At 40.0% G+C, this 23,061-nt stretch overlaps 2 protein-coding genes across 5 annotated transcripts in view; both read right to left on the reverse strand.

The window, feature by feature from the left end:
• Positions 1-13,827, reverse strand: part of pde3a (phosphodiesterase 3A, cGMP-inhibited) — an 84,590-nt gene extending 70,763 nt beyond the window's left edge. Inside the window, exons 1-4 of the mRNA XM_056747546.1 lie at positions 13,545-13,827; positions 12,927-13,069; positions 12,696-12,820; positions 11,920-12,009 (exon numbers count right to left, since the gene is read on the reverse strand). The gene's annotated coding sequence lies outside the window, so the exon portion shown is untranslated. The remainder of the gene's footprint in view (positions 1-11,919; positions 12,010-12,695; positions 12,821-12,926; positions 13,070-13,544) is intronic.
• A 945-nt stretch (positions 13,828-14,772) lies between these two features.
• Positions 14,773-22,417, reverse strand: aebp2 (AE binding protein 2). Of its 4 annotated transcripts, none has more exons than XM_056749097.1 (8): positions 21,865-22,417; positions 19,452-19,662; positions 19,057-19,164; positions 18,555-18,741; positions 18,255-18,379; positions 17,894-17,961; positions 16,388-16,501; positions 14,773-16,250 (listed from the first exon to the last, which is right to left on the reverse strand). In XM_056749097.1, the coding sequence occupies exons 1-8, from the start codon at positions 22,299-22,301 to the stop codon at positions 16,223-16,225; spliced, it is 1,278 nt and encodes a 425-aa protein (XP_056605075.1). In that variant the 5' UTR covers positions 22,302-22,417; the 3' UTR covers positions 14,773-16,222. The 4 variants fall into 4 exon arrangements, with proteins under 4 accessions (XP_056605075.1, XP_056605074.1, XP_056605073.1 ...); XM_056749096.1 differs by having other exon boundaries at positions 14,773-15,735; positions 18,255-18,400; XM_056749095.1 differs by having other exon boundaries at positions 14,773-16,247; positions 18,255-18,400.
• Between the last annotated feature and the right edge of the window lie 644 nt (positions 22,418-23,061).

The raw sequence follows: 23,061 nt of genomic DNA on the forward strand, positions 1-23,061 counted from the left end.
ACATTTCTATGGAAACAGATGAAGACTTTTTTATTGACTTTACGCAAGATAAAGCATGTTTGAGAGACAAGTTTAAAGTGATACTTCAGCCCAAAATGAAAATTCTGTCATCATTTACTCACTTTCGAGTTGTTCCAAATCTGTATAAATGTCTTTGTTCTGATGAACACCGAGAAAGATATTTGGAAGAATCAAACCAAACAGATCTTGACCCCCATTGACTCCCATAGTAGATTTCTTACATTTTTTGTTCTGACATTTTGAAGAATGTAGGACAGCAAACTGTTCTGTGGCACCTTTGACTACCATTGTATTTTTTCCTACCATGGGAGTAAATAGGGAATGAAAATCATCAGTTATCATAGAAAAGCTCTGACGGGGAATGAGTTTAATTTCAACCAATCTCTTCTTCAGCTCTTTCTCCCTCTTCCCCGCACTGCTGACCCAACTGTTTTGATCCAGCAATTTTCTGTTTTGCTTCTGGGAGCGGAGCCTGTAAGTTTTACAGTGTAATTCTCCTGGTCATTATTTCAAATAGTCTGGAGGTGGGGGTCTGCGGAGCTCACAGGATATTTAGAAGTGTACTACTATATAACTCTTATTACTTCTGCGGTAAAAAATGTATGCTGTTCACAGAATGCAAATGTTCTGTATGCAAAGAATACCCAGAAGACTTAATGCATTTTACCAAAAGCGCAGTATTTGATCAGAGTACAACGGATTGAAAACTGTATCACTGTACCACAATGCAATATAACGGACACATTTCAAATCCCGCGAAATATATATAGTGTTTTTTATTAAGGGGTGTAATACTATTCAGGGTTTAATCATATAGATCACGGTAAACTACACAATAGTGGGTTCACCTACATTAGAATCACATAACTTTAAGGTTTAATAGAACTTGTCTGTAAACTAATACAAATTCTGTCAGAGAAAAATATAACTACATTTTAACATAGAGGAAATTAAAAAGTTAACCTCCAAGAGAGAGTCTACAATATGGTGAAACAAGTAAAAATGTCAGAGAAACAAGTTTAATATGAACAAACTGTTCAAAGAACATTGGATCTCGCATGTGTGGTCGTCTTAAACCGGCAGGTGTTCTGCCTCCAGTTGGGTAACTAAACCCTCATCGGTCCACCAACACAAAAGCGTCTTTGTGAACAGGGGTTTTGGACTCTTTTTTTGTATTAATGGAAGAGGTTCAGCGTGTGTGTGAATGCGGTTTGGGTAATTTTACTCTAGCTGCCAATACTCCAAACTTTTCTCTAACTCCAACAGGGTAAGGCACATGTCTGCATCAAATAAAAATCAAATATTAGCAAGGAGTTACCAGGAAAAGAGGACAGCCAATCCCAGGGTACAGTGAGCAAAGGACAAGAAGTCAGCAGCCAGGACAGATACTTATGGTGAAGTGGGATGTGTCCCGAACACTGCTGTTTTTTTACTCATTTTTGGACTCCTGCCACAGAGAGACTTTGCAAGTTTGGAGAAAGTCCCAGAGATAGTGTAGCAATACAGCGGCTTTCACATACACACACAAACCCAGAGTTTATTTGGCGTAAGAGTGAGCACGTTGCAGAACAGTGCCATGAAAACACAAGGCGCCTGGCCCACAGAATCAAATCTGTGAACACAATGAAGGGCAGTAATAAAAGCCACACTACCCACAAACCAGCAGCAATACAGCACAAGCAAAATAAAGGCAATTATACTCAAACCCACCCTCCTTCTTTAATAAGCAAAAAAGCCTCAGCCTACTGCAAAAGCTTTCTGGATTATCCAGCGGAAACAAACTGATAAACATCCACACAGGAGCTCTTTTACAAGCTAAGCAGACTCTACCCTTACAAGCAAACAATAGTCGCCCCTCTAGAGCCCAAAGTGTTTTAATGGGCATAAAAATGAGGGATATGTTTCACAATACTAAAATACTGTCACTCCAAAGACTATTTCGGGTAACTAAAATGGTCATTTTCATTCTATAATGTATAGTCTAGGTTTTTTTACAGGATGTAATAATTTTTATTAAGAATTTAAAGCGTAATGTTTAGGCATATTAACGTATATAGTGTAATGTAAAAAATAGCATTTAGTTTTCCAAAATCTTTCAGTAAAAATCTTGTGAAATGTTTCTTGTGAAATTATTATAATAATAATAATAATGAATTGTCTTGTTATTAATTATATGAATAATGATATACTTAAAATAATACTATAATAATAATAAAATACTTAATGAATAAATTCTAGCTCTGTAAACTCCTCACCAGCAGATCTCAACTGTCTGAAAAACACATGACAGCGTTAGAGAGACAAAGCGCACACAGAGGTTCCATTACCACAGTCCAGCAGTGTTTCATAAGGAGAAACCAGGTGAACCTTAATAGAAATAATTCAATATTATTGGGATGTTTCGTGCAAAACAAACCAATCTGCAGGGAGATATGCAAACAGATTACAGTACATACACCATTTATTAAGGAAAATGGGTTTTAAACGAAAACAGCATTTGTGGACTGCTTAGTGATGCCTATTATTTACGACATCTAAAGGGAAGCAGTGTGGAAAGTGTGTGTGTGTGTAGAGAGAAACTCTAGAGTTTGGCTTTATTAAACATATGGGAGTCATCAGGTTAGCCCTGAACTGAGCTCAGCTGAGTGCAAACTCTGCTTTTGTTTTCACTTCTGCCTGCTTCACATCTACCCAACACCTTCCCATAGGACCCAAGAGCTTTAAACCGTAACCTCGGACACAGCCAAAGAGAGAATGTGAGTGTGAAAATGAAAAAGAAAGGCACAAAACCCACACCAACCTCTTTCTCAGATACCAAAGACATAAGTTTACAGAATGACGTTACGGTGCGACAGCGGGAAAACTTGTCAAAGTTCATCTGGGTCTCAGTGTTTAATATCTACGTGTACGCGCACTCGTAAAACGCGTATGTGTGGGACCGAGCGAGGTTGAGCAAATTACACATTCGTCCTCTCCATTGTCGTCACTTGCTCTTTCCTGTTGTCATTAATAATTCAAAGAATTCACTGCTTGACGTTTGGGAGGGCACACATGGCCATAGATGGGAGCAGAGAGAGGCTTTACGCTTCGTATCGTTAGACATGTTTGGCGTGTGGTTTTCTGCGTGGTCTACAGCCCCTGTGATAGATGACAATATTAAAAGTTGTTTAATCGGAACTACTTGCAGTTTCACTGTATAAATTTGGCCAACTTGGCCTGCTTTAACCTGGTGCCCTGCACTACTCAGGTTGCAAAATATTACATGGGTTTTATTAGAGTGAGGTTATTCAGTACGAAACAATGTTTTTAGCTGCGTATTATTGAAGTTACAACTGAGCATTATCATATTTGTTGGGGGTATAAAATACCCTTAAACTCTTGACAACACAAACACAACTACTCGCCAAGACAAATTATATTTTTGATTGATTTTCCTTAAAACTATAAAAAAATATTTGATTAAAAACAATTTAGCATACCCTTGAAAGATTGAGATATGTGCTGTAATGTGGTCAGCAAATATTGGAATCCCTTGACGGCAATTAACTAACACTGTCAACCAATCAATATTTAGAATTCAACATTCAAAATGCATGCAGTATAAACACCCCACATAAACACACGCTATCTCCCACACTAAACACCTATAACTAAAACACAGCTTGTCGCAGACAATATTGGCACTTAAGGGGGTGGGTTCTGCTCTGTGGTATTCAAATGCGTCATGAAGTTCGCAATGTTTAAAGCACACAGAAAAAAAGGAATTTTGTGTCATGACTTAGACACTGAACCCGGGCGAGTTTTTGATGTGGTCTACGCAAACAGACTGCCAAACTATAAGAGCATGCTATGTATCATAACGCGAGGTCCGCCTCAGGGGAGCGTATGTATTTCTCAGGGGAAAAAAACGCTCACGTACATCTATTCATTATCAAAAGAGCTTGGCTATATTTGTACCCAATCCGTGTCATGCCGGCAACAACAGTGCGCACACACGCAGACGTGCTCCCAGCTGAGGGCAGAGGCCTGTTGTCCATCACATGGCCCTGAGACAAACAAAATCTGGGGTTATGACATCAGAGCAGGCCACTGTTAGATCACACGTCAATGATTGGCCACATGTGCTCCCATCACAAAAACATCATGGGAAAACCATGAACAGCTGTGGTGTCTGCAAAGAGGCTTTGTATGCTTTAAACCTGTTTTGGTCTGCAACAAGACAAATGTGTTAAATACATAACAATTAAAGCAACACAGCGGTTTATAATGCAGCTTTTACAAATAATAAGGCACCCAAATGTGCCACTATCACAGCCTTAGGATGTATGATATTTTTGATAAAACTAAAAGCTAGATTGTTAATGTAAACAATGCAGTGCAATGCAAACAGAAAATATAAAAAAATATACTTAAAACTATTTAGTTGATTGCACTGACCAATCAGCATTCAGAAACAGACCTGTTTTCTAATTCACTGCAAATAACATTGCTGATGTCAAAAGGTCAAAGAAAGTCTATGGGGACGGAAACGGCTGGAGTGCAGATGGATTTGGCATTTTCTCAAAGTTGATTGGAGGAATGGAATTACCCGTGGGGTTTGATGCGAGCCACAGCGCGAGGTCTTGTGAATGATGGGAGGGCCGGGTGGGAGACAAAAACAATGAAAATTGGTGAAAACTATTTGTCCTATCCCATGTGAATTAAGAATGCAGTTTAAGGACATTAGCTATCACATTTTCAGTGACATCTCATTTATTGTTCAAAATGAGTTATAAAATGTTTAAGAGGCTTTCTCAATTACATATTAGGCCAGCATAAATCTGATCCCAATATTAAAATCTAGACATTTATATAAAGTGAAATTACAGTCTTCTTACAGACAAGCCTGCTATAAAAGCCAGTAAGATATTTAGCACTGTGAATTTTTTTATGATAATTAAGGAATAAGCTTCTCTCATAAAAATAATGTTAAAAGGTTATATTATTTAAAGGCATAGGTGTTATTAGACCCAAAAATGCCAAGTCAAAAAGACAACCTTTTAAAATGTTGATTTAAACCGCAAACGTGCCTTATAGCAAGAAGAATCTGGGGTGAAAGTGTGCACACACATTGATAAATCCTTACAAGACATAAGAGAAGCCTCAAGACTTACAAACATTCACAACTCCTACAGAGTGAGCGATGCTATTCTGACCAATCAAGATGGGCTTAGGAGTCATGTGACTTAACACGTACCCATCAGCTCAGCCCTGTTGATGAGATGTTCATAATAAAATGTCTTATGGCAGATTACTGAGTAATGCTTAACCTTGAGCATTCAGCCGTGCAGTGCTTCAGGGAAGGAGATATGAAGGACCGGACAATCAAACCAGTTCTGCTTACATGTGTTTCCCATTACAGGAAAACTCAACACCTTGGGCGTCAAAGTTCCATCTCTGATCCGCACCTCGTGTGGTTTGGTCTGCAGCGAGCCCAAGAAGACTATATTTTAAGTGTCATGTATTTAAATCTATTCATCTGATGAGTGCATTAATATAGTCAATCTGTGGCCTCCGCAGATTCAGCCCGGCATCCAAACACTTACTTCACACATTCCACAGATTGCAGCCGTAATGTTTCTCAGACCGGTGTGCAAGGAATAACCGCATCTTTAACTGAAGCCAATCATCTCTAAAGCCCCAATAGTTACACCATTAATAAATCAATAATAAAAAAAAACTGTTAGAAGCTTTCTGCCGAGGACACACAAAAGCAAGAGTCTGGATACATGAAGTAATCTGACATGAGGATATCATGTTCTTAATAGCCTTAATAGTCAATACACATAAATAACATAAAATGCATAATTTAACAAATAATGCATTTCATTTTTTGTAATACTGTATGCATAGGAAACTGAGTGAGAGGGACTAATTTTGTAGACATTGGTTTTACTGGGCAAAAGTATGTGTATGGACTATAACTCTTTAAGCGAACATCTGTAAGAGGTAGCAACCCTTTCCGATAACCCTAAAATGTGTGGGATGCTAAGAACGAGACATTTCCCCTCAGCCAAACGCAGCAAGATCAACCCGCTGTTTTCACCTCTACACATGAATCTCATCCACAGCACTGGAAATATGCACAACGCAATATTCTCATACAACAGAGACTTCGATTGGCATTACCGGGCACGCAAAATGCCTTCAATTTCAAGCCGAATCTCATAAAAACCTGTTTTTTGTTCGGACTAAATGGAGCTAAGCCACATTTCCCATGTGTTTCCAGAATCTGCTCTGGAACAGGTTTAAATTGTTGTTTGATGTTTTTGTTGGGTCACACCGTAGCCAATAGTTCTGCCGGTCTCCTGAACCCTTTACTGCAGTTTAGCTGGTGTGTAGCAAATGAGTCAGGAAAGTTCACCCAGGCTGACTTCTAGCTCATGCTGAAATGCATACTGGATCAGACAAACTGCCAGAACATAAGGGCCGTTTATAGAAGCAGTTTAAAACAAAGTAAAGATGAAGGGGCACCTTAAAGCAGCGAAGCTTTTAAGTGACAAGTTGTTACAAAACACACGGCATGATGAGACCATATTTAGCCATAATTCCCAAGATATTGTAGAGGTTCATGTAAACACGACCCCGGAACCATTGCTAACCCTCTCGAATCCTGCCACAGACCGCTCTGAAAAAATGAGAAGGTTGTCATGGAGAAGAAACGCAGAGGGTTCATTATTTATAACTTAACACCAAAGTCTGACACACACTTTCAACAGTGATAAAAGTGACCGGCGGTCTCAACACTAATGCTTTGCCTGGTTTGTTGCCAAGTTAGAAATTAATATTTATACGCGGGTACATGTAAATCTGTCCTTCCTCGAACAAAAATGTATACATTCGACAGTAGTCCAAGACCATTTGGATTGTGTTAATATAGTCGCGAAGAAGCTGAAAATATTTTGTAGAGACAAGGAAAACAAACTGACAGCGAGAAGAAATGGGGCCAAGATTCTCACACACTCAGTTATTTGACTTGATGTCGGACACGAACGGAGCGTTACTACTAGCTCCATTACATGTATGCCTGTCTCGTTAGCACCTTCAGGAGAAAAGCAAACCTAAACATTGCGTCTCAAAGAGTCTCTCGATCCATCCCAAGGCAGCTGTGAAGCAATTTTAGATTTTTCAGGCTAAAGAATGTAAAAAGGAAAAAGGAACAAGAATCTTTGGACGAGGCAGACACGGCTGTACTGTATACAGGGGTTATCAGATGATTTATGGACAGTGTGTGTTAACGGCCATCGCTGCCAAAGTCTTTGTTGCGATGAACATTTCCACAAGCCAGCCAACGGGGTTGGACGACAGCTGGGAGAACATCAGAGCACCTATAATAGTGTGCGGGAAACAGGCAGCAGGTACGAATCAAATGGATGAGGTCTTATTAGCGGCTGGGACTAATAGAATAAAACGGATGTGAAAATGACATTTACATTGCGTTGCCTAAACAAACGTTTGCCTACTCAGTCTTAAAAAAGCACTAAATAATACACAATGTTATGATAAATAATAAGAACAGCTATATGAGTGATGTTTTTGTTATTCAGACTCTGGCTTGCTCTTCAGTTTTGGTTTAGAACTCGTAAAGCCTGAGGCTCTGTAAAGCGGCCACAGGAACAAGGAAATGGCTTCCACATGTGGTCCCACCTCTCTCATGTACCTCACTTCCTCTGATGAGAAAACAGCGTGTTTAAAATCAAGACTAGAGGCCAAGCATGAAGATCGATGGTGTGCTCAGCAGTCTGCTAACCATCCTGGGCCTATAAGACAAAGTAGATGCTTTGAGATTTTTGATATGGTCGGATGGCTCTGAAAACTACTACACTAAACAATCACATTCCATTGATTTTGGGTGAACTGTCACCTGTACATCCATCTGGGAGCACATGTCCTGTTTGACATAAGCAGGTCTGGATAAAATCATCTGGTTAAATAAAAAAAGTAAAACATTCATTTATCAGCTTTATGTTTTCTTGCTGGCATGTTTTGTGACAGCTGTAACAAAACACGTTCGGGTATGACAATAACGGCAGAAATCTGATGAGTCATCGCGCCGAAGCACCGTGAATTAAATCAATCTGCCAAGTGCCCCATTTGGAGCGCTAGTGCATTTGCATCAACAACATTTGCACTGGATGAGCGACAGCTAGCGTGAGGCGGACCTTCACCTTTGACCCCAAATGCTGCCCCATTTCCAAGCATTTATATACAGCAATCTGTTACTTGACAGTGTGTGTTAGTGACACTGAAAAATTTAATCTGACAATGTCAACCATGATGATCCACACTAGGCTTTTAAAATGTGTCTTTTTGTCCTTTTCTGTGACAGAGGAGATATAATTAAGCTGTAAATAACTCAGAGGAGAAAATACATTGACTTTCCCCCACCGGGATGAGAAGGCTCTATGGGGGAACGTGATTTAGCTCTTCAGCATGAATGAAGGTCACTTAAGAACTTGCGGTCTAAAATTAAGTATTTGATTAGCCAAAGACAATATTTTTCAAATTCATTTTTTAAGGACAACTACATTTATCACTTTATCTTACATTTAATTAGTCTGTAAAAGTAGCAGAGAATAATTGCAAAGTTATACTAAAATATTACCGTGACATTCTCTAATTAGAGCAAATTCAATACTGTTCCTTTTCTGAAGTGATTATATCGCAACATAGTAGAATTGTCTCAGAATGTCATGTTACCATATTAAAACATTACATTCTCCAATATCAAATTAAACAACAAAACTGTCTTTTCTTTTATGAAAATATTATATCTCAAAATATATTCAACATTTATAAAATATTTAGGTTTAAGATGACTCGACATCACATTATTAGACAAAATGTCTAAAGCATAAAACTTTGAGAAGTGCCACGGTTTTCACAAAATGATACATTTATAAGCCACTGGCATCATTCATTTAGTGATTTTGACAGCACAGACACAATCTTACATCTTAAAGCATGCCATTCAAAACATTCATCCACATTTTTGTTATTTGGCAACTGTCATAGCCTTCCCACAAACCATCAACATGATTGCAGGTCTAATTATTGGCATAGCTCTGTTTCCCAGAGGTTTGGAGGCGCTCAGTTTGTGTTAACAGAAGAAACAATTCTGTGACCATGTGAGAAACATTTAGGCGCATGACGTGAGAACAGCCTGTTCACAGCCAACCGCGGTAATCTATCAATCTGTAGTCACCTCAGTGTGTGAAGACTCTCACAATGATCTTAAATTCTTAACAGTGCTCTAGCGACAGAAATTAGCAATAGACACAGAGAGAAGCAGAGATGACAGACCACACAGAGAGTAAAACACGCATGATATCTAACCGCATTTGCCATTGCTCGCTGAAGCCTAAATCTTCCAAGGTTCATCTGACCTGATTTCAGACCTGCAAAACATTTTCTCTCTGCTGGATGCGGTTTGTGCTGCAGACTGATGCTGAAGTAGCAATTAGAGCACCGCAAGAAAAATAGTCAGAGAGAAGTGTCAATCAAAATCCTGGTTTTACACCAAAGACAACAAAATGCATGAACCATATCTCTAATACGAAACACAAGGATAAATACAGTCTCAGAGAAACGACAATACAGTTATTTAATTAATATAGGCCTTTTGCCTATAAGCTAACTGTAAGCTAACTATAAGCTAACTGTAAGCCAATTGCCTATAAGCTAACTGTCTGTTATGTGAAAAAAAAATATTCTGAAAGGCCCACACGACTTCCACTAGATAAAATGACCGGTCATGAAATGCTGGGCACAGAACATGAGAATCAACTGAAATTTGACATTTAAATTGAATAATTATTTATTACTAATATAAAATGACCCCAAAATGTTTTCGTGCACTAACACCAAAACTAATTTCTGAATTATTTGATTGCACTAAACTTTAACAATACATCTGACCTATTTCTATAATGTTTATAATTGTTATAAAATATTTTGCTTGCATCACTTTTTTTTTTTATAAATGCCAAAACATACATTGTTTCCTAATGCAATAATATGCTTTTATTTGCTATAGTAATAAGACATTTGGGGGCTACTGTGGTTGATGCAAGTAATAATAGTTTAAATAAATTAAATTAAGTATAATTATATTAATAAAGTATATTTCCCATGGCTGCATGACCTCTCTACTAAAGCCAGAGGAGAAATTCTTCTTCAGCTGTTGTGCTTCTTTCCAGCTAGAGGGAGTTGTGATGATGTCATTGAGAAACACTGAATTAAAAACAGTAATTGATACAACAACTGTGAAGCAGCCGCTGCGGGAAAAGACAATATAATGCTTTAATATGTAGCATCTGGGTTAGACCTCGAGGTTTAATGGTTTTTAAAAGGTCTAGGCATCTTTCTCTCAAAACTGAATGCACAAATGGGTAAAGCAGTCATACGTGCAACTTTAAAATATGTTCACCATTACAATGTTGGTGTTTACTTTGCAACACCAAAGCTGACTGTTGTTTTCGGAATCATTATCAATCAGATGACTGTTTAGCATACATTACATGAAACATTTTATGCCATATTACTCAGTCATGAATATTTCAGAGCTATGGGATAAACTGGAATTACAGTGCTCACATTACTAATGCAATATTGCTTTAGCTAGCTGCAAAATGACTCTTTTCATAATCAGGGCTAAAAACTTGACTAGGACACAAAGGTTTGAGCTGACCTCGAGTTAACTGATCTATATGAAAAACACCATTCCAAGTTACTCTAGGGCGTGACAGCAAAGTGATCTGACACTTTTAATTTCAAAAACAGAAAGCTAAATCTATTGCTTGAGACCAATGGACCAGATTGAAGGAGTCAGATGACATCCTGTGATTACCTTTTTCAAAAAGGTCTAAATTGATTCTTCCCCCTAAAAAATTAACACTTATTTAATTTCGAAAGTGCAATCAAATCTTTTTTGTGCCTTGACTGAAAGAACTTGGTGAACTAATAAAAAACGGCAGTACATCTTCAGAAACTTTGGTGGGTTGCCAAAATGTGCTAGATGTGCTCTAAATACACACTAAATGGGAACCTCAATCGGTGCAGCTCAATGGTCTGAGTACAGAGTTGCCTCTGGGATTTGTGGGAAAAGCGTGATGTCATCACGGCCGCCGTGGTCCTCCTGAGAGTCAGCTTCGCTTGTTCTAATTAGGGGAAGATGTCTATAATTTACCCGGTCCAAATATGAGCCAGCCAAGGGGTGTTTCAGTGATCTACAACTGTTGTACAATGACGCACATGTCCCCCTTTTCAAATCTCTGATTCAAACCTATGGGGCCCTTATATCAACTTTTACAGACACAGAACTATTATCAACGTTCCATTCGCCCTCAATGGAACATATTCTTGTTCGTAAGGCAGCGCTGCCAGGAATTAAAAAATAACTTCCTGATCTAGGGGGCGATGTACACGGCTTTGTTTGTTTTTTCCCCCACGTTCGGAGATGGAAGACAGGTTTGTTTAAGCAAAGTTGAAAAATGTACAGCAGCTGACGGTGAAACGGAGCAAAACAAGGCATGCTTGTGTTTAATAAATCAGTCAGCGTCATATATGGCATTCTTGGAACGGCCCGCATCAGTGGGGAAGCCAAGCGACAACACACTTTCTCACACGCAGATTAGAGCCGCATCCAAAACCACAATTCACTGCAGCATTGAATAATCAGATTCAATCCACTTGATAAGATGCAGGTCTGCATCTCTAACTGACTAACAAAGAGATCTTCATAAATCACAGCAGAGACTCTTTCAGGACAGAGAAAAGGGAAAGCGAAGGAACTCTCAGGCTGCATTTAAAATGTCACACAATGAAATAAACAGTCGTGTGTCTGGCAAAGAAACTTACTTAGTCAGAGGCTAAAAATAGCAGCGGACAAGAGCTGCGTCCACCGACGGTCAACTGCTCAGACTGACCGCATCTGTTTGTAAACTCCTGCTGTAAGCAAAGATGGGAAGGTTAATTAAAAAACGTACACCAGCATAAATTTGTAATTACTTACAGAAATACAATCAATAACCAAATGTCACTGATTTCACTAAAATTGAAAGTCGTGTATTAACCAAAATCAACCTACAGTGTAAGTAGGCATGATAATATTACAGCCTGAAATGTAGGTCGAAGTCTCAAGATCGGAGATAACAAGCATGAACGTTTGATTCACTATGATTTCAGTCAATATTAAAGATCAAGGTTTTTACCTACAATTTTACACAGCCGCATGCTTTAACCTAGACATATACATATGTGTATATATACATGTACCTAGACTCTTACACAAATTATGCTGTCATCTAAGATTTCGAAGACAGCATTGCTTGTGTTTTATGAAATATGCAATCCCATAATGCACAGCAGCAACGAGCTCAGAAAAAAACACGTTAACAAAACTATCAGTTATCAATACCATTTATCTCAACTGTTATTCTGCAGTTTTGCACTCAGGTTTTATAGCAAATCACCTGAGTGGTAAAGTGATGTTTTGACAATGATGATTGGCTGATGGAACCACTGTCCTACACTCAGCATGGACTTTGTCAACCAGACAACCGCCAAGCTCAACAGTTCCCTATGTACACTCCCTAAGAACTAGAGAGCCTCTTCAACAATGTGAAGGGTTTTACCCAAAGTATTCCTTATCCACTAGATATCGGATGGTATTTCTTTTTTCGTTCCTTCCAAGAGCTTAGACACCTACATAACCATGCCAGTCATGTGAAACACGCAGGCGGGACGTCGAGGGACCTATCTGAGGGAAAAGGATGAAAATGGACCCATAAAAGAGATGAAGAATCAGTGCTCGAGTTAAATACGGTTTCTGCTGTGGTACAAACAGATTTAGGTCACACGCTTACCTTCTCTTCAAAGGCCTGGAGAGAGTGCATTACTCGGTAATGGCATAACAGCACGAAAACAAAGCAGTCTGATGTTTCAGGACTTGGAAGATGGGCATCTAAATATTGCCATATTGTGTTGAAACTGAATCTGTGTGAGCAATCTGATGGAAAACATATTCTGGTTAATTTCTGCCCCACAAATATGAATGGAAACTATATCTGACACTTCTGTTTTTCAGACATCGCATTTGGCAAAACCCTCATGGTTACTAACATATTTTTTGAATAAATTGTGACTCACCTCCGACAGTCGAATATTGTAAACACATTTCAGTAGCTTTACATATATTGAAGTGAATCAGGTAGATTGGGCTATTGATGCGAATCTTTACAAATGTATATAGAGCAAACAACATGTTTCAATACGTTTATGTTAAAAGAGAGATTTCAAACTAACGATCTAACGTTGTACCAGAAAAAAAACGATTTCATTACACTGAACAAAGATAAAGGCTTAACGTTACTGGAAATTTAAGTTGGGCCTCATCGCGCGCGCGACTCGCGCCTTCAGCTTCGTTACGTTACTTCAGTCACTTTCTTTACCTAGTTCGTTTGAAATTAAAGGACTTAACTTACAAACATCACATGTGTTGATTTTGACATTCATTTTCATAAGTTATTTTGTTGATACCATTAAACCGTCAGACCAAAGCCATCTCGCGATGTTTCTGATCGCAGGTATACAAACCGCTGAGGTAACGTCACGTGATGTGACAGGTGTAGACAGGCAGTTGCAACGTTCTGTGTGAAATTATTACAAAATATCAATAACTTAACGTCGTGTAGACAGGACATTTTAAATAACTATCATAACTTCTAACCTGCGTGTCTGAACTAGCGCAACTACCACCTTCCTCGCGATAAACACATTCGCCATATTATCATCGTCACGTGACCCATATTTTAGATCGCTTATGTGACGTGAACACAACAAAATAATTTACTCAGGCGTTGTTGAACAAGCACAATATAACCACAGAAATACATGTTTTAAAGCCTAAAAATTTAGAAAAATGCACTGGTATTTGTCATTTATAAACTTGGTATTTAGAGGCTCCTCAGCTCATGTGGTCTCATGGGACATTTTTGTGTACATGTTTTTACATGTAGAGTAAATATTTAAACCTTCTTCTGGACATGACACTAAATTGTCATGAGGATTTTTGCATGCTAGCAGATTCTTTTGACTTCTTGTTAAAACAAGACTTTACCAAATTACCAAATTTGGGAACCAATTCATATCTGGACGATTGTGCTGGTTACAGGTGTGTCATTTTACACACACTCTCAAACCCTGGAAATGTGTAGCACTATGGTTACATGAGAACAGTTTTATTGTTGCTGCCGTGATAGACAGCAGATGTTGTGTATTTGTCGTTATTAAGACGGGCTTGTTCCTCAGGGGTATGAAAGACTGTAAAAATGCTTGTGTAAAGTCAAACGTATACATATAGGCTACATTTGCATTACAAATTTGACCCACAATTTGACTTGTTGATGCAGAATGTATCTCAAATCCACTGTAAAACCCTGAAGAATGCTTCATTTTAAATATACTTGTCGTAAGAGAAGAACATTTCCACATTGTAAAGCCCAAATCAAGTGTGACAGTAAACAGAAACAGGAGAATTATTTTGTTATGAAATCAAACAGCGGTCAGGTGTCTCCTTAAACAGCAGCCGTACTCATCTGACACTGAGCTAAGGGCCCTAGCAGACGGCCCCTGTGCCAATGCTTGAAAATCTGCTGCAATAAAATGACTCCCAGATGCCCCCGGCCTCCTCATACCTCATAAACAAGAGTCTTGTTTGAAAAACAGAAGGTTTATATGGGCTGGAACAAGTATTTACTACAAATCCGTTAGCAACCGGCTAAACAATTCCAGTGGTGTTCATACACTGAATCAAACAAACACACGTTTTTCAGAATCGTCCTCTTTACTATAAAGACAGAAGTATAATCTATGTGGAACAGGGTCTTGTTATATGATCTAAACAGCACCATCATTGTTGGTCTAAGAATTGTCCTATGTGCATTAGCCTAAACGCTAGTGTTAGCACCATTACATCGAGATGTCTATACACTCCTTGGCTTGTGTATAGCTTTAACAAAGATAACACACAAACAGTGCACACTGTAAACAACAGCTTCCACCATCGCCATCAGTGAGTGGAGCAGCAACGTGTGCATATCACTCTTATTAACCTTCAAACTAAATAAAAACACGCAAAACCTAAAATAAAACAAATGTGTATGGAAGCATTTACATCATCCAAACTATTCAGCTATCACATTCTGTACAATTACATCATCTGTCAACTTGGCATATTACATCTATCTACAGTACAGTCAAATTTTGCAGTACAAAAATATATTACAAATCTCCTGGAATATTTACATGGGCACTTTCTGACCAAAATGGAAAAAAACAGGATTTTTAAGAGCTTGTCAGAAGAGTTTAGGAAGCAAGGAATGAAATTCAACTGATGATACACAACACATTTGAAAAAACAATCTTCCTAGACAGTTTAAAGTCCATGACCGAAAGGATTCACAATTTTTCTTTTTCCTCTTCAAGCGATGAAAACACATTAAACTTTCACTGCATGCTTTGGCAGACTTTGAGCATTAAAAAGAGGGGGGAAGAGCAAAAGGGAAAAAAATCTTCAGTCTCAAAAGATCGGTACGTCCAGATCGGTTTGGGTATGTCAGTGGGCACTGCCACTGACAGATGTGGCCCCTCCCACCCGTCTTCTAGAAATACATCCTGAAAACAAGCAGAGCCTGCTTTAGTACGGAACACACACACACAAAGGGAACGACTGCCATTTCCAATTGAATATTTGTAGCACAAACACACTGATGCATAAACACGGAGCACACATGCTTCAGACCCTGGAGAACCAGGGCATCTGTCCGCACGCCTTTTAAAGTCTCGCTTTGTGCATTTATACATGTGCGTGAATACAAACACGTTTCCACCCTAAACAATGTTCATTTTGCCTAAAATGAATTCCACTCCAATGAAAAAATAAAACAAATCCCTTATGAATTCTAATAAACAGAAAATGATGAATTATTTAATAATGTCCCGGAGGAGTGGTCTGTAGGAGAAGGTCAAAGGTGATTCACTGGTGACAGGCGAACGCTCGGCTTTGATAAATTAACATTGTCTTATGGAAGGCTTTTGATCTCCCACCCACATCCCCCTGAGGTCTCCACAGCACATCACAGTAGATCAGAAAACACTGACGTTAGCCGCAGCGACACTGGCTCCATCTGCTGGAAAAATTCAAAGTAAGTCTTCCTGTTGGGAACTTCAAAAAACATGCCCTTGGCGATGGAAGGAAGGACTGCTTCTTCAATCCTTGTGTTACGGATTAAATTTGTGATGCTAACAGAGTGGTTCGGAGCGTCACCTGTAGATGTTGGGGTCCAGCAGTTCGGCTGTGTCCTGAGGAAGCTGAGAAAGATGGACCACTTTGGTCTTCAGCTGTGCACGGTCGCTTTCGTTAACCCAAGCGTCTTGAAGTCTGCGCAAATCACAAAGAAAAATTTGTTTAATATTTCATTTCGGGAAAAACACACAAACCTTTCTTTTTAAAGTAGAGCAGCTTGCTGTCTCCATGCACAGTGTATGTGCATAGTAAATATTAAGCTCAGTAAACATTCCCACACAAGCTTGATGCTTTTAATTCTCCTCCCCACTCCCCCAACACACATTCCACAACAAGATGATTAAAAATGAGGTGGTTTTCTCTTTTCTTCTGACGTTATTCCGTGTAGGAGACTTGTTTGGCTCCGGCATGTTGTGATGACCCAGAAATCCATTTTAAACATGGCCTCCTGGGAAAGCAGCTTGTGCGGTGTTATCGCCGAGCTGACAAACATTCCCCTGGTTCAGATTGATCCCTGCGTCAGAATAGCAGCTCACGCCTAGAATCTTGTGTGATGTCTACAGGCTTACAAAAGTTACGATCATCACAACACAATCGGTTTTAAAAAACTATAGAAATTAAAAAGACTTACTAATAAATACTAAAACTAAATTAAGATTACAATTACGCGTTTGGCATACGCTTATCCAAAGCGACTTACATTTGTTTTTGACTATGTGCAAACCCTTGGGATCGAACCCATGACCTTAGCATTGCTAGCGCCATGCTCTAACCACAGAAAAGCTACTTTATATTAATTAGTCGCAGTTTTACTACATAACAACTCTCTGAATGAGAGTTCAATTCACATGCAAAGGATCAATATCAGATCGGCTCGTATACGTTCGTGTAAATCTAGGGAGAACGTCATCCGAGAATCCTTCGCTGTGACACGTTCAAAGGTCATCTTTCATTGCTATGGAAACGTTGAGAGAATATCCATTAGCAGGGATTTGGGAAAGGAACAGCGTTGGACGAACATCAAGGCAGGTTTGCCGGGCACATGAAACAGAGCTGGTGGGTGGTAACACGCAGCCTACAGGCCTCTCCATCAGATCTGACACTAACATGGATGTTTACCAACGAGAGCTCGGCACCACAAACTGATCTGAACATCAACGCTCAAGTGGGTCTATGAATTTTTTAGCATGCATGAAACACCCAGACTCAACCTTCCCCTCTCAGGATTAATAAAATAACAGGCCATATGTATTTTTTACATCTGAACACAGAGCACAAATAGAAACCGAGCGCTCCAGGACAGAATACTGTTAATAAACCTACAATGTCAGTCTTACGAGAATTTCTCTGGCAGTTAGTGGGACTTAAATGACCCCAGAACCATGAATCTGTGAGCGCAGAGAGATGTCAGGTGTGTAAAGCATCAATGACTAACACTGCCCCCTCAGGTAACCTCTGAATCACATAAACGGCTGACATTTGGTGCAGGGCTCTGAGGTAACTGCGCAGCTCCTTTCATCCACTCACATGTCCTCCGGCGTCCAATGAAGCAGCACTTTCACCTTCCCAGAATCCTCCTTTCGCCTTGCGATCACCTGTTTCATTACAAGCAACGAGAAACGTATGACATCTTATTAATGGGTCAAGAACTGCACACAAACATCTGATGCTTCATTTCTTCTAGCAGAAGAATTTAAAATGACTTTAATTTCATTTCTTCTTTCTTCTAAAGCAACAGTAATCGTGACGTTTATCTCAGATTTTTTTTTTTTCAGTTTACAGTACACATTCTCATGAATGGCATACTACCGACAGATGTGAATAACACTTTTGTGGAGCATGTGTATACTGCCCTCTAGTGTGAGGGAGGTGGACTGCAGTCGCTCACCGTGCTGTGAAACACAACGCTGTGGCCCTTGCCCTGACTCTCAATGTGAGTCGCTAGATTAAGGCAGATGGCTCGATGACGGATGGCATCCATGGTCTGTGCATCAAAGAAGTCGTGAGGCCGGGCTGGAGGAAAGACACAGACTGCTGTTAAAGAGCAGCAGGAGTTTTAATGAAACACTGCTGGCTTTTGTTTGATCATTTCAACAAAACCAGAGATCTGAAAACTCTGGTTCTTAAAAAGTATGATTTGTTTGTTTTTTAAAAAGACTCAAAGGTGAAAGTGTCCGATGATACGTACGTAAGGAGCGTCTGCGCTTGAACTTGAGTTTCCTCCGTTTGTTTATGCTCGCTTTGGAAGGCGACTCTTCCTTCACTTTGGATTGACTGGAGAGTTTGGAGGAGTTCTGGGAGCTGAAGTGGGTCGGGACGTGGCGCGCCAGTCCCCCCTGTGAGGCGAATGTGGCATTGCAGCCGCCCACAACACACTGCACAGAAACAGACATCAGCAGTTAAAGTCAATAAAAACAGTTCACGTGGAGATTTAGTTACAGATCGAGTCCTGTGAAAAGTGTGATCATTGTGCAGCCGTGACACAATGCGAGTATGTAGCTGTATTGTACTTGCATTTGAAGTTTGGTGTTCAAGGCTTAATCTCACAAACCCAGCTCTCATCACACAACAAAATAAGAATGACTGTTTCATGTGACATAACACTATCATTTTTGTAATGTAACAAATCCATGCATATTCTGAATTTTCTTATATCTTGAGTGTTTCTGTATGTGAGGAATCAGTGTAACCTTGAACGGCTTGTCTCCACTGTGGGACAGCATGTGTCTCTGAAGCCAGCTATGACTGGTGGATGGTGTGTTATACACCTTACAACCTTTCCAAAGGCACACAAACACCTGCAGAAGAGAAACAGAGACAGAATTACACACCATCTGCCACTAAAATCACACTTACACATGTCTGAACATCACTGCATTAGTGAACTGAACGACTGTTATCGTTTTTTTGTATGCATTATATCGGTATTGCAGTAAGACATCTTACAGGTGGAATGCATGTAAGTGTCAATGTTTGTAAAAATTTCGTAAAAAAAGTGAGCATATTTGCATAATAAATGTATCTAGCCTAACACAGCCCTTGCTTTGATATCAGTTCATTTCATTTGTTTCAGACACACACTGACCCCTCCACGCTGGCCATCTACGTGGACCCCGCGGATGTGTTCTGCCAGGTCTGGACTGGTGTTGAACACCATTTGACACTGGTCCCAGCAGCAGGGGTAAGATGAGCCTTTAACAGAGGATGAAGAGACCCCGCCGTGACCATTCATCATAGCTGGAGTTGATCGTCCGCTGGACGCGATGCTCTCCAAGTCCATCAAAGTACTGCTAATACTGAAACACACATGCAAGATTGTTTTAAACACACAAATCAAAACATGTTCTGATGAATTGTGTATACTCCTAATACTATACATTTAACTCTGTATTTTAAAGATTTGAATAAATGTCATCTACGGGGAATTGGTTGAGTAAAGTGGTCTCTATATAACATGTGTCTGAAAGATTGATAAATATCCCGTCGTAAAGGAAAGTTTTAGAAGTAAAGCACAAAATGACATGTTAATGAAATTTGAAATCAATCTTTTGTCAAAATTTGTTGACACATGAACCATTTAAATCTTTGCCTTTTATTTATTATTTAGAAACAGAAACTTTACAACCCCGAAGCCGTGTGAAGAGCAAATGAGTGAAGTGGCACACGAACACTGTAACATTGTGCTTCAGTGCAGACGCTACAGCTGTGCCATGCAGAGGAGAAAGTACCGCAGTAAAACACCATGAACTCAACTGAATGTGACTTAATAACCCCCGAGGGGAGCGGAGGGGGATACACACACACACACACACACACACAGTATGAGGAGGTTCCATCTGTTGGTTCTTTTCAGACTTGACTGTCCAGAACTGACAAAAGTCCCTGGATGTGCTTGAGAAAAGGATTCTGGGTAATCACATAAGTAGCTTTCCTGTAGCACTTAGTGGTTAGAGCACGGCGCTAGCAACGCCAAGGTCATGGGTTCGATCCCAGGGGATTGCACATACTCGGATAGAAATGTATAGTACAAGGAAATGTAAGTCGTTTTGGATAAAATCGTCTGCCAGATGCATAAATGTAAATGTACACACTTGCCAGATCGAGTTATGAGGTGCAAAACATTTTTTACGGCTGAATACATGTAGAGTAAGCAGTTCACCACTATCATGTCACGGTGTTGCAATGTGGTTGCTAGTGTGTTCTTCTGGATGTGCGATATATGGCAGAAGTCACAGAGACTCACCCCCTAAGAAGCACTAAAGATTGTTCAAATGAAACTGCAGCCTCCATTTTATTTACAGTTTTTTTGCCTATATTTATCTGGGAACTTTGAATCTGAGAATGAATAGAAAATACTAAGGAAGGTTGACATGTGATAAACACCAACATCAGGATGTGCTCAGATCAGCATGTTATGTGATACAGTACAGAGGTCGTGACCTCTACACATATGTATGATGAGCTGAATAAACACCATCTTAAATCTTCAAAAAGCCCCAAAACTGAAAGGTTTGAAAATGATCTCCGTCTCAACTCTGAAGGGGTGAGATGCAGTTGTTGTGTGAGGAACAAACGGCCCTCACAAGAGTTACACTCAAGCCCTCCAGCTGTCTGAACATTTTAAGAGCTTGTTCCCATAGTAAGCACCACGAAGCAACTTGTCAAGCGTCAAGTACACATTCCCGTCCCCACACACTTCCTTCAGTCTTTGGCATGTCAGAACCCCGGCCTACACCTCTGGGACCAACCTGATACACTGTATTAATTTGGAGTGCTTACAAACGCCTGACAGATTTCACATTAGCGGGTGACGCTTTCAAGTTCATTTTCACACACAAAACTAAAAGCCATAGACACGATCACAATTCGACGGAAACACTAAGTGCACCATAAAATAAACACAACCACACCCACTCGTGTGTCAAGAATGACAAAGATCTCAGCATAGAAAACTGACTTCAAACACAACCAGCAAATAAAGGGAATCATTTCTTTACTTTTCAAAGGCAACAACAAGAGGTGTCGACACCTTTAGACATCACAATCTCTCCTTTATTCTCGTATCAAATCAGTTCAAATGATGGTGTGAATGATTTAATGAATGACAAACACGTGATGTAGTGGCGAACATGCCATTTCTACTGTGACCTCTCGTCTTTGATGGTCATTGTTAAGCCATTCAACCCCAAAGAGTGATGCATGTTAACCCAGAGCCTGAATATACAACTAACGCAAAGGATAAACAACGGAAAGGGGATTAAAATAATAGGAAACTAAACAAAACAACTTAATGAAACATAAATAAACGCGGAGGAGGAAGTGCGGATGTGTTTTAGTAACATTGTAACACCTCAACATCTGTGTTACACTTTATTCCTAAATGTTATATTTACATCTCGAACATTGTTAACGCTGTCTGAGGAGCCTCCTGTTACACTGTAACATCTTACATTGTGTCTGACTGTAATGTGTGTGTTTATGAAGCTCTTGACACGCACCTGTCCTCAGAGTCCATGCGGCTGAGCGGCTCTCCATCCGACGACGACGAGCTCAACTCCAGACTCGCGCGTCTCTTCATCGCGCCGCTGCCGACGCCGTTAGCGCTTTTCTCCGCAGGCGAGGACGCGTTCTCCTCCTCCCTTTGTTCTGTCTTCATCGGCTCCCCCGTCTCGTCCGCACTACCGGGGGTTATCTGCTGCTCTTTCTCCGCTTGAGGTTCGGTTTCGACCTCGTCGCCACCGTCGTCTCCCCTCGTGGCTCCATCCGGCCTTTGTTCTCCGTTTGACTTCTCGTTCGTCTCCGCTCCGTCCGCGTCCATCTTAACGGCCGGTTCCTGGTCGTCGGCGGCGCGCAGGCCCGTTTCGCTCATGTCGCCGTTTTGTTCGCTCGTGTTCGGCGACTCTCGTTTGGGGCCGTCAGAGGTCGTCGAAGCCATCGGGTTCGGCTCCCTTGCGCGGTGTGACCGAGTTTAAGCGGCAGCGAGCGGCTGAAAAACCGGAGACTTTCACCGACCGGACTGATCGTGGAACTGCTGGAGGAGGTTGATCGGGGACGCGCGGGGAGGAGCGAGCGTGACGTCAGTGCTTATTATGAATGCGTCCACGTGCTCGGAACGATTAAAACATACAGAAGATAAAGTAAAGGAAAAGTTTAAAATGGAAAAATTAAATGCTGTTTTAAAGTTGTATATAGAATGTTTTGGTATGTTAAACTCACATTTTATATTCATTTTGCTTCATTACAGTAAGAGAAAATGTAGGGTGCAGATTGGGCAAATAAATAAATTGGTGTTATAAAACACAAACAGAACTCGTATGAACAGCTTTACATTTGTTGACTTAAAAGCTGTAGATAGCAGGCTACTATTTGTCCTGAGATACACTTAAAGCAAGAGTCTTCTAAATATATTTATAACAATATCTTTTTATTCTGCTCTTTACGAAAAAATCTTGCCATTTTTACTCATTACAGTCATAAATAACATATATGAGCCGTGTTACTCTTTTAGAATGAGTAACCTGTATCACATGCAAAACCTGAAAGAACAAACGCGTTGCATGTGCTTTTTAAAGCTTGCTTTGCTGGCGCACATTTTCCATTTTCATTGTTGAGTAAAACACGTTTAATTTAAGCTTTTCTTGCGTGTCGGGGGTTTCCGATGACATTACATTATCATATGAATCTAGAATGAAACC

This window comes from Triplophysa dalaica, chromosome 5 (genome assembly GCF_015846415.1).
Source record: "Triplophysa dalaica isolate WHDGS20190420 chromosome 5, ASM1584641v1, whole genome shotgun sequence".
Classification (NCBI taxonomy): domain Eukaryota; kingdom Metazoa; phylum Chordata; class Actinopteri; order Cypriniformes; family Nemacheilidae; genus Triplophysa; species Triplophysa dalaica.